The following is a 17,580-nucleotide window of genomic DNA, read 5'->3' on the forward strand; positions in this document are numbered from 1 at the left end:
GTGGTATATTCCTTGCCAAACATCCACTCTCCAAGGTCAAATTTAGCAGAATTCTTTCCTTTTCTCTGGAGAAAATGTGAAGGGTCCCCCATCTCCCCTCACGAGTCATTCCCTCACAGAGCTGCATGGTGTTTCCTTTGGCTATGGCTAACAGTTACATATTATACAGCACAACTCAAACAAAGTAATGAAGTGTTTTACTCATCTTTTACTAAACATACTTTGATGAAGTAAAGAGTTGAAAACATATTTTTAAGTAAAGCTTTTCTCATTAAAAGAGAGGCCAGAAATACAAAAGCCTTAGCAACCACTCATTTTAATATGAACATTCTTTGCTTTAATGATCTCCCCTCTCTCAAGAAGAGCCTATGTTGTATGTATGTGAGAGCCTATATTGTATATATTCAGTCAAAGTGTCCTTTTAAAAAAATCTGAGATACTTACGGAGTCCAAACCCTTGGAAAGGCAGCAATTTCTTCTGGAGTATATTCATCTAACCTCTTGGGGACTACACGTGGCTGAGGAATCTCTTGTAGAAGATTCTTCTCTATATCTTCTGGAATAACCTGAGGAAGGAGAGAACAGTCTTAGCTATCTCCTTATTTTAAAAACATAACACCACTTCCCCCCCCAAATCCATACCAAAATCTGTCCACACTACTGCATTCTTCATGCTAAGTTTTTGACCTAAATAGGGGCATGTCTTATATGTCATAATTTTGGGAAATAATAAAGACAAAAGCATTAACATTTCTGCTACAGTGAGATACATAAATAAAAAGCAGTGTGATTTTTCTTAATTTACATTCTTATGACAAGAGTTTTGCTATTGCTAGCGCTCCCTCTTCACCTCCAAATCACACAAGAATGAAAATATAACTGCACGACTACTCACATCTTCTGGGAACAGGTGCAGTCTCTGCATCATAGTTCTTCTCTGAAGGTTTTTTGGAAGCATTCTATAAACTGTGAGTTTAACAATCTGAGGAAAGGTAACATGGTAACAAATAATCAGACAGGCCATAAATAACACGAAAAAGGTAAGCTGTGTTTCCCTCTGCCCATTCCACAAGTAACTGAACCTGTTTTCAGTCAACTTCTTCCATGGTGATGAACTCTAGCACCACATTCAGAGGTGCTCTGGACTTCTAGACTTCTGTTTTGGAAGAAATACTAACTCTCCATCACATAAACACTCTAACAGCCATATAGAAAATTTCAGCTCAGAAAGGTAAAAGCTATATTTAGCATTGTGGATGACTGCATATGATCATTCAACTTTGAAAAGAATTGAGAAGCTTTTTTATATACAACAAAAACTGGATAGGCTCTAACAAATTCCCAGAAACTAGTTTAACATGTATTTGCTGTGTTTGACATTTCTATATAATTAATACATCCGATCTTAAGCAATGCTGACACACCAAAACATTGCATTGTGAACATATTATATATATTTATAATTTGTTCTCTCATTATTAGTTCCAGATGAACAATCTCATCTCTGAGCATCAGGAATGAATGGAATTTGTACATCTACACTAGATTGTGCTTATTGAAATATAACAAAATTCAGCAGGATTTCTCATGGACTCTAGTATAGATGCTTGTAATTTAAATACAAAACACATCATTATACAGAACATCTGGAAACGTAAAACAAGGCATGCAACTGTAGGAGACAAAAAGGTTTTTACAAAGGACAGCAACGCATTTAGGGGCAGACCTATGTGCAATCTGGTAAGTAGGAGGTGTGCTCCACGCCACCCAGACATAAAGTAGCTCCACATCAGGAACTGCCCAGGCATGCTTAGTGCAACCTTAAGCTGAAGTCGATAAGCCATGATGAAATGTAGTGCACTAAGTACAAACAAATCTCCCAGGCATCCGAGCATTTTGAAAAAAGTATTAAGCAAACTTACTTCCTTTTATTAAATGAATTAAAGGAATTAATTTGAAATTTTAGAGACAATGACTAACACCGATTTCCCAGCTGGAACCAAGTAATTATGGTAGAATGATTAATTATTGCAAGTGAAATTAATGGGAAGTGGAGGTTCTTAAGCTTGCGGGCATTTCTAATTGAGTTCTGAAGTTAGGCAACACTCAAGCTAATTTGGCCCCAGTATTATTTTCATTTTGCCACGTAACAGACAGTAACATTGTCTTAGAATCCTCCTAAATATACATTAAAAGCCTTGAGAAACTCTGAAGTCATTTAGAAAAGCCTCAACATCATGCAGATTCTCAGATGTTATACAGCCAGTACCACCACCAAACCCATGGACAAATATAATAAAAATATACATATATGTAGATAAAGTACATCAGGTTGGGCAGAGTAAAGTGTTGAGACCTTCTGTAATAAAAAAATAATAAGCAACTACTAAAAAAATAGATGAAAACTAATGCTTTTAGGGATAAACTGTAGCTTGCTTGTACAGCAAACTACAGTTTATTTAGTCATGTGCTTAGACAAAGAACATAACAAGATGAAGATAGAAAGTAAACCGTGACTGGTTTACTTCACTGAATACTTAAAATCAAGACAGACACCATAACAATATAAGAAAATACATAGATATGAGCAGCAGTTCATGTGAACAGCCCTTTTACCATTAATAACTTTCATGTCATATACTTATTTGCCTTTCTACCCAGTATTTTTCCTTATAGCCAATGAAAGATCAAATTAAATCACATCTAAAATGACAGATCCAGATACTTCACAACATATTGCCTAACTGTGGGGATATTTATCTAAAAATCACTTTTAACTTCACATTGTGATAGAACCAGTGCTAATTCCTTAGATTAGTAAACTGTACATACACATGGTCAATATATGACCTATGAATTAACAATTTCACTCCAATAAAACAAAAGACTTTAAAATATTATAATGAACATTGTTAAATATTTTACTTCTTCAAACAGCCAATGTTTGTGTCTGATTTTCGATCTTCCTCTGCAGCATGTGGCATAGACATTTGTGGAAACAAACCAGTGAGCTGGACGAACAGCTGGTCTATTCTGGTTGGGGATGCTTCTGCCTGGTAAACCCAACCTAACTTTTTTAGCCACACTACAAAGATAACAGTTCAGTTGTAAAAATGAGCCTATTAAAAAGCCATACTGGAAAAGAATGACTGATTTATATGCTTAAGTTAAACAATGAAGAAATACTTCAACATTCTGTATTGTCACTGTAGAACTGACAACCTCAGGTCACAACAGGCTAACATGAAAGCAGGACTTTGAGACTGATAAAGGACAATGAATGATCATAGATAATTGTATCTTCAATATCCGTTTCTATAGATCAGTTTGCTAAGTGCAATAAGCATAATCCAAGGCATGCTTTGGTACGTCTGACAATCTCCATGCTGTTCAAGAATTCATTTGGCTTTCTGTGCCCTCTCACACATGCAAGAACTGCATTATCATGAGATCTGCAATAGAAAAATCACCCCCACATGAATCACACACCATTTTTTACTGCCAGGCAGACCACAGAACCATAGAATGGTTTGGGCTGGAAGAAGCCTCAAAGATCACCTACTTCTGATCCCCTGCCATGGACAGGGACACCTTCCACTAGAGTAGGCTGTTCAAAGCCCCATCCAAGCTGGCCTTGAACACTTCCAGGGATGGGGCATCTACAGTTTCTCAGGACAACCCATTCCTGTGTCTCACCACACTCACAGGAAATAATTTCTTCCTAATACCCATTCTAAATCTACCCTTTTTCAGTTTAAAACCATTCTCCCTTGTGCCGTCACTATAGGTCTTGGAAAAAAAAAGTCTTTGTCCATCTTTCTTGCAAAGTCCCCTTTACATATTGAAAGGCCATACAAAGGTGTCCCCAGAATGTTCTCTTCTGCAGGCTGAGCAGTTTCAACTCTCTCAGCCTTCCCTCATGTAAGAGGTGCTCCATCCCTTTGATTATTTTCATGGCCTTCCTCTGATTGGTTTCTGGGCTGTGAGCGCACACTCCCGCAGTTTCCGTAAGTCCTCCTCCACAAGGTTGCTCCCAATCCTTTCATCCCCCAGCCTATACTGATACTGGAGATTGCACAGACCCAGATGCAGAACCTTGCATTAGTCTTGTTGAAATTCACCAGGTTTGCATGATTCCAACTCTAAAGCCTGTCACAGTCCCTCCGGATGGCATCCCTTCCCTCTAGTGAGTCAAATGTATCACTCGACTTGGTGTTATTCACCAGCTTGCTGAGGGTGTATTTGATCCCACTCTCTATGTCACTGCCAAAGATATTAAATCCTTGCTTGATCCAGAACAGGAAACTGGACTTCACTGTTACAGTCTCTCCCATTCTGGAGCTTCAATGCAATTGAATGAACTCTCAGATGAAGCAAACTGGTAACTTACTAACTAGACATTTCAAACAGCTAATTTTTTACTTATGTGTTTTTGTGGTTATCACACAGCTTTTAATGGCTGAGCCACTTGAAAATATCAACATCTGTATGTGGAAAACAAGAGGAGCAATAATCTTGGGTTTGAGCATACATGTTCCCTGCCCCAGCAACCCACAGTAGAGACAAAGAGGGAACAAAGCCTCGGTTTCTGCAAGTGATCATAATTTTCTTGCTGGAACAGTTGAAAGGCAGATGCCTACCTATCACTCCTCAAGCTCACTCATCTTGGTCAAGAAGAAAAACAGAGAAAAATTAAAAGAAACAAACAAAACAAAACACAAAAAGGTGCCTAGAGGTAGTGATAACCTATTATTTGAGATTTGTAAAAAGCCAGGCAAGTCTATTACTAAGCAAGCTGGAGTGTAGATTTAAGAGGTTGCACTGTTCTATACCTGCATTATTGATTTATTGCAAGGTTGTTAGTCCACCTACAGAACAGAAGGCTATACAGGGAGCTAGGACAGAGAAAACTGTGCTGGAAAACCTCTAGCTTCCTTCATTGTAATTTCTGCCTCGAAGACTTCTACAAGCCAAAACAAATCCAAACCCAGCTCCTGGAAAGACCAAGTTTACATCCAGTTCCTTGTTCCAGATTCTACCTAGAGCCAGAACCTCACTCTAATTGGTGTGATTACAAGTCAAATAAGTTAGTAAAGTACGGGCTTAACTGAAGTTGTAAGGACTGCTTTTGCAACCTGAGCAAGATTGTGTAACAGAAAAGGCAGATCCAACCAGCAATATTTACAGGGTGTTAAGTACGGGCTCTCCTGTTACCTGAACATGCTCAAGTTTTACTAAAAATACATCAACCCTAAATTAAAAAGGTATGGAATTGCAAAAATAAGTTTGCTACTGAGCTCAAGCAAAACCCAAACCCAGTTTCAATGCTCCCTGAAAGCATACATCCGAACATGATGTTTAAGCAATTAACAACACCACCTTTCTACATGTTTGTAATAGAAGACAGTTCTTACTGTTTTCTATGTGATTACGTCTACTTTGAACTACTAAAATTGTAAAAGTTTAATTTTACATGAAAGGTATAAACCCCAGCTGAAATCAGTGGAATTTCATGCTGGCAAAGAGGCCTCCCTACAGAGAGGTCTCTGCAACCTCCATCTCAGTTTAAGTAGTACAGTTAAAAAGTTTATCTAGTTCTTTATGGATTTCAACTGCCTCCTCTCCCCTATCCTTTACCTTCAGTACTAGCAACCTGAAAAATTCCATCATATCCTCACAAATATTTGCTCTTAAAGGCCATGACACTTTGACCATCAAGAAAATACATCCACCATCAGATGCAGACACCCATCAGAGCAATAATATTTAGGGATTTTTAAAGTACTGGAATGCTGTTTGCCCCAATTTCTTTTTAATTACAAAATTCCTATAGCTCTGGTTACAACTGTCACCTTGAATATTGCAAGTTGGCTAACTTACATACTTACAGCATAGACATGCTGTTAATCACAGTTATATGACATTAGGTTTTTAGTTTCAATCTAAACAGCTAATTAGGAGGAAAGGAATCTGAAGGCAGCTCTAGAATAACTCTTGCCCTTTCAGTCCCGTACTACATGGTCTAACATTTTATGAATACAAATAAATTAAAAATACATTTATTTGAAACACTGTGTGAGGCTTGAACATTTCAAATTTTGTGATAGGCTTTGGCTCATGTGCAAGTTGCAGACTATGCCTGATGCAAGTTCTAAGAACTTTGCCAGATATAACATACTTTAAAGAAGGGAATCAACATAGCAATACCACTCCTAGTCCTGAGAAGCACAAAATAATTGGCTGAATTTCCATAGGAAAATCTACCCTAGCAGCTGAATGAAGTCCAATAATCACCAGGAAGCATCTTTAGAACATGGGAAGGACACAGAGTTCCAGAGAAAACAAAATGATTAATTACAGGACACAAAAAACAAACCCTAGAAGAATTTCAGGAGATCCACCAATTACTTGGAGATACAGCTTGATACTACATCTTCCTTCTACCAGTTCCTGGGTTTCTGTTCTGTACACGATACTGTTCTTTCCACCATATGTTACAAAAGCATACAAAGGACTTCACCTTTCTACCTCCGACAGTTGTACAACTAGTACAGCAATAGTGAATTTACTTAGTACTGTCATAAGAATTATTTGGTCATAGACAAACTTCCAACGCATGCTATTTTGCTTTCCACTACTGTTCAGCAGTTAAACTTAAGAAGTTTATTGTGTTCTTTAAATTAATATAATAATTTGCCTTGCAAATTCAAATAAGAAATGGATTAAGACTTCTTTTAAACAAAGAAGTATTTTTGTCTACTCCGAAGCAAAAGACCAAGCCAGCTCTAAGACTTATTTAGAGCACATAGAGGTTTTAAGATAACAGATTCCATTACAGTATTCTTCTCCCTATGCCATGCTAACTTCTGTGTGCCTAATCCATACCTTGAAGTTTTGCTCTACTTAATTAAAAATCTTTCTCCATAATAATAGAAGAAAAAGCTATTTTATCTGGTGTGTCAGTAACTGTCTTTTAGTGTGTACATATTATTGTATCAACCATCCCTTACTGATGCAAAGAAAATAATCTTTCAAACACCAACAGCAATATTTAACTGTGTTTTCTGTCTGAGCTTTTCTTCAAAAGATTATTATTATGCAGACATAATGGCAAGTCTATACCCGCAAGCAGTTGCTAAAGAGCATTCAAAAGGAGACTTGGAACATTTTAAGCCCCTTAGTATCAGTGCCAGCAGCAGAACAAACCAGAACCCTAACACCCCTGAAGGCTTCCTCACTGCACATTTCCACAGAGCTACCCTGCCTGGCTTAATAATCTTCCCTAGCAGATACTATTCATTCTGAACAATTATTGCCCCTTATTTCTTTGTCAGAGGCAATACAGCCTCTGAATACTGCAAAGGTCAATCCTCTCACTGAGCACTTGGTATTAGCCAAATATGATGTCCCCCCCTTTTTTTTTTGGGAGGGGAGGGGCTGCAGCAGAAACTACCCCCCCCCCCCAAAAAAAAAAAAAAAAAAAAAAGAAAAGAAAAACTAAGCCAAGTGTTGCTTACTTCTAAAATTAGAAATAGAGTAAAATATTGATTGAAAACATTGTCCTAACAGTATTACTACCTGTTTCTACAAATGGAACCTGTCAACATCTTTTGCACGGATTTTACTTAGAAGCTGTACGATTTTTCCAGAAAGATTTTTACAAGTAATTTTTGCTCCCTCTCATATCTGTGAGGTTTAAAAGTGCATCTTTTAGACTCTTTGTACCTAGAGCTTTGAAGCCCAATTTTGAGAGTGTTGGTCTCATGCCTATCAGCATGTTTCCAGCTAAACAAGACTGCTGCAAATTTCATTAAAACCAAATAAGAAATCCCCAAACTTCTATGCATTCCAAACACGTCATCTCAAAGAAAAGGTTTACCTGTTTCTTTTCTTTTCAAAAGGCTTTCTTGTAAAAGAAAACACACCAAACCTTTCCAACAGATTTTTCTTAGCAACGTACAATGGAAATTAGTATTGTTTGCTAATATGTATCCTCAGGGAATAGTAGCATCATACAGAGTATTAGCATTGTATTAACCTGAAGAACAGAGAGGGTGTTTTGAACTACAGCAATAAACTGTTATGCTGCACCTAAAGAAGATATTAAATACTCGTCTATGGATGGTCCAAGAATTTACACGAAATCTAAGTAAGAGACAAAAAAAAGCTGAAATGTGAAAAAATATATTTTTTTTTTTCTTCAATGAACACTTCCTGAAGTAGCTTGGCCAAGTTCAATAGACAAGAGCTATTCTCTGCTATTCTCCAGAAAAGCAGACAACTGAAAATACTACAATAGACACTGAAAATACTACAGATTCACAGACATCCCTCTCCCCATGCCTCCCCAAAGGCACTCCAAGGTGCTAAAGGTAAAAATGTGCAGATTATTTACTTTTGATATCTCTTTAGCACACTGTAATTTCAACTCTTCCATAAAATATTTTTTTCTGAAGTGCTGAAAAACTTGGCAGAATGAACATAGAACTAAGTTCTATACAAAAGATCAAATGTGCAGACCTCATTTTGTATTCACTGCCCCATATTAAAAGATACCTGGAAGCAGAAAAAATATAGTAATGCTTTGTGAATCTCAGACGCAAAATTATATATCTGAGATTAAACACTTAGAATAGGCACAGGGTTTTTGTGTTTCAACAAAAAATGTCATGGATTGGAAATGGTTGCCATAAGAGGCTCTCAAGACCAGTCTGGATAAGCCCCTAGCAGCCTCATCTTACCTAATAGCTGACATGGCTTTGTAGGAGGTTAGACTAGAGATCTCCCAAGGTCCTCTCTAACCTGAATTATCCTATGGTCCTATGAAAAAATGCATGTGCATATTCAAAATTCAGCACAAATCCTTCTGATACACTAACTACTACCCACAAGAAAAATGAAAGGTCCAAAGTTGGGAAGATAGCTATAATGATGTCGACCTCTGTTAAGCAAGAATATCAGATCATCCATCCTTATCTTGGTACCTTATGAAGGAACTAGAAATGATCAAGGACGATAGTGCAGTAAATGTGTCTAAATTCTGACAAACATACTTATGAATATCAGTTCCCAGTGTAAGTATAAATCATATCACTTTGCATCAAATTACTCATTATAACCTTTTTAATTAGCTATTAGCTGTGTACCAGTTTTTCCTAAATCCAGTCTCTCTGTATACTAGAAACAATGTTTAAACAGTAATGGAAAATTATTTATCATGGGGAATTTGTATGTTTGAAGTTAGACATGTAAGTAAAAACAGTGCTAGGCAATGCTGCAGTCCTATTATTTGCACACACACAGAATAATACAAGCTTTAATCTACCTCTTACACAAACTGAAAATATCACATCTATTGCTAAACCTCTATGTAACACCATGCAAGTTTACAAGGTGTTATATCAACATCCTTTTCCTTGGAAGTAATCTCTTCCATTAATTTAATGCATTAATTTCTGTAACAGCACTATTTCCAAAAATAATGACTCATTTAATGAACTAGCAGGAGACAAAAGGACCAAGAGCAGAGAAAAAGTAGTAGCCTCCAGGACGAAAACAAGGCTTTACAGAATGAAGACTTTGATTCCATAGAAAGATACAGTCTACTTCCTACAACCTACCTGTTTCCACTGGCTTCACAAGAATTTAACATGATTAAAAGAGAAAAGGTCTCTTTTCAATTCAAGATAGTGATTTATGAAAGTCTCCACAGTAACTATGTGTCACTTAGCTCATATTTTGAAGATCCAAACATTACTTAGGCTAGGCATTGTTCTCTTTACAATAATCCTTTTTCAGGTTTTAACAGCCAGTTCTAAATACAAAACATATTAATAAAACACCATCATAATTTCCATCTTCGTTATATCCCAATGTATTTCACACCAAAAAATTCACACGGTAAATAAATATTTCTTACCCAAAAATCACTTGCAAGTCAAAACCTACACAGCCACCCATACAGAATATATCATGAATAATTGCCATCCACTCCTATTAATATGACAAGAATACATATGAGAGATCTTTAGCAAAGGGACATCTGAATGCTTCACTTTAATAGAATGAAAGAGTTAACTGCTTGAGAGCTCTCCACAATCATGTTAAAAAGAAGTTTCTTCCCCTAAATCAGACCAAGCCTTGAGCCACATCACCATTAGCTGAGCCTCTTTCCAACATGCTTTAGTTATTGGCAACGCATATAACCCTCCTCTGTTTGCACAAAAATTCATCTATGAGTCTGGCAAGCAAAGAGGTATTTCAGAATGAATGCCAGAAGGTAATTTATAAAACATCCAAGTCTCAGGCCCTAACAAACAAGTTGTCCTATACTGCCTCCCAGTGCACAGTGTCTGCCTGAAGCTCAAATGAAAAAGGTCAACGAATCCACTTTAGACGTGGAAATATCAATAATTCCCAAAGGAATTGCAACTATCTTAGACCCCGTTCTCAAAAGCATTTAAGTTTCAAAAAATTCTAGACAGAAAATAATATTGAACTGTAGGATTTAATTTCACTTTAAATGAGGAATTTGCAAAAGTAAAAATGAAAACCAGACAAATTCATATGGCAGACTGGTTTTTATTGAGTACAATGTCTTGTATAAGAGAGTCTTGGGACTAAATCATAGATGAAAAAAAAAAAAAAGAATCATTGTCAAACCCCAGGAATTTTACAACAGATAGAATTTATTTCTATGAGAAAGAAACAGTACTTTTCTATTCTATACACAAGGTGAGCCAAGCCAAACCCTTTCAGAGTCAAAAATAAACATAAATATCTGTTATTTTTCTGTGAGCCTCATACCATGTTCTGAAACACCAGTATTTAGAGAACTCATTCCTCCAATGCTGACCACTCAAACTCCTAGTAAAATTTCCTAACTGTGTAAGTCAACATCCCAAAATGTTTGTATCTAACACCCAATTTTGTTAATCAGTAACAATCACATCAACACTGATGTTCAGAATTTACAATAGTCTATTACACACATTTAGTAAATATTCAACATAATCACCATTTCCAATTCTTTCACAGACCATGAACATAAACACACAGCATGAAAGAAAAGATACTTTTTTTGAAATAATCATTTAACAAAACCTACAATTGAATTTTACTGGAAGAGGCAGTTGTACTTTAACACTTTTAAGATTAGCATTATTCTTGCCGGCTCTTAAAAAGTTATAGGGTCAATAAGCTGAAGTACAACTTAGCTAAGTCTAACTTGAGGCAGTTGGCTTGTGAGAAAGGTCAGACCCCTGAAACTAAAAGCAAGTGAATCAGTCAAAAATGAGTGAAGCAAATGAACTCGATTTGCTTATCTGGACAGTGTGGAAGAATCACAAAAATGCACAACCTACAGTCTAACCCTCATGCTGTTTACAAAAACACTGTTACAAGCCAAGCTTCTAAGAGCTGTTAGCAAAATGTGATTTAGCTTTAGATGTGCTAAAAGGTGAGCAATCCCTTCTGAGGAACTGATTAAATGAAAACAAAACGGCTTTGCAAGTGAAAGGGAAGAAGGGGAAACACTTACAGCAGTTGGATCCTTCAAATGGAGTTGAGTTGCTGTCACTTGTTTGAAACCACCAGGATAGCTATAAAACCAGAACAAACATAAAGGCTTAAAGCTATAAGCTCAAGCACATTGTTAACACAAATATCACTACATCTTGAACAACAGTGCAATGGTATTGCAAGCCTTTAAAAAATGAAGTTGTTCTCACTACATTTTATTAGAAAGAGTCTATCCTGTCAAGTATCCAAGCTTAACAACATTCATACTTTCTTATTTACTCACTTGGATTATTAAAATGTCTGAGTTTCACAAGCAGATGGCTATGTTTTTAAAACTGCTTATGAAATACACCATCACAGTTACAGAATACAGTGGGAGTAAGATACATAAAACCTGGAAGTATTTCAAGATGTTCAAGACTCGCAACCAGTCTGTGGCTGACATACTAAACAACCATTTTGAACAGTATTTATTATTTTCTTACTATTTTAAATAAATCTTAGCATGATTTGGCGTGTCTACGGTGAAGCTGCACTAATTCACACTTATGCATATACTTTAAATTAATGATACAATGGTGCAAGAAATGACATGAATGTCAAGTAAAGCTGGGTTTCATTTTGATTTAATTACATTATTAGGTATCAACCTGAGTGAAATGAAAATAAACCCAACACCATTAGATCATGACTTCTTTGGAAACTGCACAGATATGAGTATTGGTTTTAATGGCACAATTCTTTTCATTTACTCAAAACCTACACAAGGCACTTAAACGAAGTGCGTTAACTTACATAGAAGTTTTTAGTGAAAGTTTTTAAGGAGTCATAAGGGTGGGGGAGGAACGAAAAAAGTGTATTAATTTCCATCAACTGAACAAGAACTCAGCAATTCAGCAAAGGAATTTCAGGATTGAAACACCAGTACTAGCAAAATTAGCTTTCTCAATGTGATTTATTCATCTCCTGGCTGCATGACTTACAGATTCTTATCTAGTTGTCACTGTGAGCACCAAACTGATGGTTGCCATACTGTCTGCAATGGGTTATTGCACTTCCATCTGTGAGCAAGTTATGCCTCCCAGAAAAACATACTGGACACTGTTGTATACATATATATAGTACACATATATATCAGTACATCTTGAGAGCATTTTATTTCCTACTAGTTTTTTCAATTTTTTTTTTTCCTCTGACTCAATAATCAATCTTGATCTTTACCCTTAGGTAAATAGGTACTTGTAGGATAAAGTAATTGAAGTTGGCAACTGCGTATATCTTAGATACAAGGTGTCAACAGGAATGTCTTCTACTGCTTAATAAACAGAATAATCCCCATCATTCCATCACTGGATTCATGGCTTCACACAAAACAACCTGGCTCACCAAATTTCATCACTTACTCAATTGCTTCGACTACTTTAGATTATTCCCCTAACAACACACACTGGGTAGGAGGGAAAGAAAGAAAGAAAAAGATTTGCATCACTTTAAACATCATAACACAAGCAAACAAAACTCCAAACATGTAAGTAGGAATTCCCTTTTGAACAAATATGCTAAAAAAGACTTTAACTATTAAGAAAATATGACATTAAATCAACCACTAACTCATTTGAATATTGATTACGAAGCTTACCCAGTATGTGACGAATACACTTTCTGTTCCCACTTGTTACCAGAGAAGGCAATGTGTCTTGTATTTATTATGACAACATGATCTCCACAGTCATCTACAATGCAGAAGTTAGTGGAAAGTATTAAGGGAACCATAGGGGCAATCAACCAAAATAACTATTAAGTGTGTGATATATACACAGTAGCACATAAATACGTTTATAACTTCAGTAATTCCTATCATACAGTAAAAACACATGCTTCAGGTACATGCATTTTTCCTCCTACATTTTAATGAGGACTAAATTGTAATTAAATGTACATATTGTCAGCTGTTAGCTCACAAGACTGACAAACTACTTGCCAAATCTTTCATCAGAAGACAACTCTTTGCAGCTGCTTCTAGCTATTATAGACTAACACTGCAGCCTGAAGTTACACCTGGGCCAGATTGGGTTTGCAGGACACTTCCATCTAGTCTAGTAGTTTCCTTTGAGGATGCAGGGAAGAGCATCAAATCCTACCCAAGCAGCAGAAGTGGCTTACCTACACCTGCTCATAATCCAACATAAAGAACCAGATCACCCCAGTTTAAAAAAAAATCTAGCCCACTATTTGTCCCTCTCTATTGTGAAGCTGCTTACAAAGACAGGATGCAAAGTGATAAGGCTTGAGAGAAATTGAAGGTGCAGAAGAAATCTAAAAAATCCAGAACCAAATTTCCTGAACGAGTTTGCATCCCCTTATTTAAGGCATAAGCCTTGACAGCATCTAAAAATATGAGACTGAAGAATAATAAAAGATTATCCCTAAACCAGAAAATAAATATACACGAAGTCAAATTTCTTTCCTTCCCTAACCACAGCATAAATTCCACTCCAGATACTTTTCAACACAATAAATAAATAATGATTTTATGGAAGGGTAGCTGGATACCAAATTAAAACCAAACCAAAACAACCACTCCACAACATATTACTCTGTTTAAGGAACTGGTATTTCACAGACATGAAAATACTTATTGATAGCTAAAAAAAGAAAAAAGAAAAAAGTGTTAAATATGTCAACCACAAACTCATGCATATTCTGCTCTCTTACAGAGTACCAAATGTCTCTAGTAGTAGCCTATCGATGCCAAACTCAGGTGTAATGCCTTTGGTACTGATTTATAGAATACTTCAGATGAAATAAAGTTATCCTTGAAATGACTTTCCAGGATTTTATAACTTCAGGGACATAAAAGTATCAAAGATCTTTCCCACAGGACAACCAAAACCATTTCCTCTCAGTGCCTGCTTTATTTTTCAGACAGCCTTAGTCTCCAGTGACATCTTGTGGATAAAACGTAATTTGCAACAGCAGAACTGGTATTTAAAACATCTTTAGAACACTACAACTACAACTTTCTATTATGAAACCAGGTTTCAGTATGTACATTGTACAAAGTGTAATGCTTCCTTTATGTTTCAGTAGAGTCTCTTGAAAAATTTGTGAGAATTACAGGAAACACTGTACCATCAATGAGCTTTTTATTATCTATAAAGTACTTATCACTGTGTGACAGGCACTATGGTATTACAAGTAACATACAAGATCACAGGTACATCTTCACTGCTGAATTGTCTTATCTGCCAAAGAGCAAACTGACTTTTTCATGTAAACAAGAAGACCTCTGTCAACAATGACTAAGTCTCCCATTTAAGAATCAGACAGGTTCCAGCCTCATCGTCACAGAATGTGTGAAGTTGGAAGGGACCTCTGGAGGTCATGTTGTCCAACCTCTCTGCCCAAGCAGAGCCAGCTTTTGAATATCTCTAAGGACAGAGACTCCACAACCTCTTGGGCAATCACTTCAAGTCACCCTCACAATAAAAAAAAAAATCACATTTCCTGATGTTCAGAGAGAACCTCCTGTGTTTCAGTTTGTGCCTTTTGCCTCATGAAGACAGGACATCTCTACGTCTTATTCAGAATGGAGAACCGCTCCAAGACTCTGTGGTCTAGTCAGAATCACATCAGTGTTTCACTGTGTGCACTGTGAATTAAATCTTTACACCTCAAATCAATGAAATAAAGCATGTTTCAAGGCTTTTAAAAAAATGAAAGCATAACCCACTGTAATTCAGCTACTTAAACCATATATTCATAATGAACTTTATATGGTAAAGACAATGACATAAGATTGTAGAGGAGCAATAAGGAAAAAAATAAGAAGGAAAACAAAGTCATTTATGATTAACAAAATGTAACTTTATATATCAGGCTTGATTTTAAAGCTGAAATCAAAAGAAAGATATAAGTGAAGGAAGGCAAATTTGCTTTTATGTACTCAGTAATACTCACTTAGTGCGTGATAAATAGGTTTATGCTTGCCTTCAAGTCTGAGTACAGTCTCAGCTGCTATTTTTCCTGGTGGCTGCAACTTTGCATCAAGGAGATACCAGGCCCTGGCAAAAGTAGCCCATTGCTAAAGAGAAAAAGAGGTAGTACTTAAGTAAAAAACCACAATTCCACACATAAGTCTACCTTCTCTAATTAGATCAACGTTTTATTCACACTCCAAAATAATAGAAGAAATACTAATATTCAATAACAACCCATCCAAATAACCTTTTCATGGATGGAGAACGACGCTACACACCGCGACACACCCACCACTGTGCACGCTTCCAACGTGTGCGAAGGCAACAACACTGTAAGGTTACTAGCTCTGGCGATTTTGCTTAAATGCACATCTCCTGCTAACTGCACTCGCAGCAGCCTATGTAATGCCTGGCATCTCCTTCCCTCTCAGTGAAGGGCACTACTTCCCCAAAGGTCGCTTTACGAACACTACCAGCCACCGCTGCCTGCAGCCGGTGGCTATACCCAGCAGAAAGGCCACACGCTGACCGCTGTCGGGGCCTGCCAGCGGGCCCCTTAGGGCAAACACCGCTACCCGACAAGGGGAGGGAAGGAGGCCAGTCGCCACCTCAGACCACCCATGGGAGCCTTCCGCCCCTCCATCCCGGGCTCTTGCCCGCTCCCTCACGACCGCTCTCCACGCCACTGCGGCTACTCTCGGAGCAGCAGCCACCCCGGCACAGTCTGTCCCGAAAAGGGGAAGAGGGCCGCGCTCCGTGCTCACCTGGGCCGCCTTGGTGTAACTCGCCATAGACCCCTGCAGCCGCGGCTGACAGGAAGCAGAGTCCCTAGGCCGCAGCACTGGCGGGAAGCGGAAGCACTGCGCTGCAAGGGGCGGTGCAACGGCGGTAGCGCGGGCCGTTTGGAGCGGCTCCGGCTCCATCCCGGTCCCGCCGAGCTATGGACCGCTACGTCCTGCTGCTGAGCTGGGGGGAGCGCAGGGGCGAGGGAGTCGCGGCGGGCGGGCCCGGAGCAGGTACCGCCGCGGGGAGACGGGACAGGGGGCCGCACCGTGTGGGGAACCACTACCGCGGGCCCAGCGAGCTTGCCTGGGGAGGGCTGCTCTTCACGGTGGCTGTTCCAGTACCTGCTCCCGTGCAGGCTTTCCTGGATCCTACCTCCTTAGCACATACCCTTTAAAGTATGTAATGACTTTAACCCCCAGAAATTCAGAGGGTTTGGTGTTTTATTGCGACACTGCTGTATAACTCTGTGGGGCGTTCCTGAGCGCTAGTTTAGCAAGATTCACCTTTTTAAACTTCAAAGCTGTCAGATTTGGGTTTTCTTTTTTATTTATTTGATTTGCTGTTGGGTTTTTTTAATTACTAATAATGAATAAACTTTATACTGTATTTGCCAAAAAAGCAAGACTGTAATTCAGTAGGTTTAATAATTTTTTTTTTCAGCTGAGACTGCTGCAAGTGTTTATCAGTTCCTGAAAGAAAGCTATAACTCATCTGTAAACACAGATGTGAGCACATTCCCAGGTAATGTACAGTAAGGTAGGGCAAATGTTATCAAGGAATTGGCCTAGGCATGTTTTATGATCTAGCTGAAACAAATCAGAAACTGAAGGAAACCAAATTTCTGCAGTGTGTCTGAACTTGCAGGTGGGATTGTGTCTGCTGCTGCTGTTTCTGTGGCGAACTGAAGTCGTTTCAGAATGTGAGGTGTTAGGAGGTGGTTAAATGGATTGGTCACAAGAAGTGAAAGAGAAGGGTTTTGAAAGGTTGACAAATTTCAATCCAGATTAGCAAGGAAGAGTAGGAAAGAGCTTGTTTCTCATTTCAGTGGGAAGCTTGATCATAGAATCGTAGAATGGTTTGGGTTGAAAGATCATCCAGTTCCACAGCCCCTTTCATGGGCAGGGACACCTTCTGCTAGACCAGGTTGCTCCTGGCTCCATCCAGCATGGCCTTAATATTTTCATTGCTCCTGTGATGGCTTCTAGTTTTTTCAGTGGAAGCAGTATTTGTTTGGTAGCAATTCAGAATCTTTTTCTATGGATATTTGTTAAATACTTTTATAATCTTCAAGTAG

At 38.0% G+C, this 17,580-nt stretch overlaps 2 protein-coding genes across 3 annotated transcripts in view; one reads left to right on the forward strand and one right to left on the reverse strand.

Annotated features, from left to right (window-relative positions):
• The window catches only part of MRPL13 (mitochondrial ribosomal protein L13), a gene marked incomplete at its 3' end in the record, with an annotated part of 32,717 nt that extends 16,394 nt beyond the window's left edge, over window positions 1-16,323 (reverse strand). The window contains exons 1-6 of one of the 2 annotated variants that reach the window (XM_080610436.1): window positions 16,265-16,323; window positions 15,481-15,604; window positions 13,160-13,253; window positions 11,540-11,600; window positions 896-982; window positions 445-566 (exon numbers count right to left, since the gene is read on the reverse strand). In XM_080610436.1, coding sequence (XP_080466562.1) covers window positions 445-566; window positions 896-982; window positions 11,540-11,600; window positions 13,160-13,253; window positions 15,481-15,604; window positions 16,265-16,291 — 515 coding nt within the window. In that variant the 5' untranslated portion in view covers window positions 16,292-16,323. Of the gene's footprint in view, window positions 1-440; window positions 567-895; window positions 983-11,539; window positions 11,601-13,159; window positions 13,254-15,480; window positions 15,605-16,264 lie in introns of those variants that run through there. The other variant, XM_080610437.1, reaches the window with a different exon arrangement.
• Window positions 16,324-16,440: 117 nt separating this feature from the next.
• MTBP (MDM2 binding protein) overlaps window positions 16,441-17,580 on the forward strand; it is a gene marked incomplete at both ends in the record, with an annotated part of 29,941 nt that continues 28,801 nt past the window's right edge. The window contains 2 exons of the mRNA XM_080610880.1: window positions 16,441-16,516; window positions 16,947-17,027. Coding sequence (XP_080467006.1) covers window positions 16,441-16,516; window positions 16,947-17,027 — 157 coding nt within the window. The remainder of the gene's footprint in view (window positions 16,517-16,946; window positions 17,028-17,580) is intronic.

This window comes from Psittacula echo, assembly GCF_963264785.1.
Source record: "Psittacula echo genome assembly, chromosome: 2".
In the NCBI taxonomy this organism is placed as follows: domain Eukaryota; kingdom Metazoa; phylum Chordata; class Aves; order Psittaciformes; family Psittacidae; genus Psittacula; species Psittacula echo.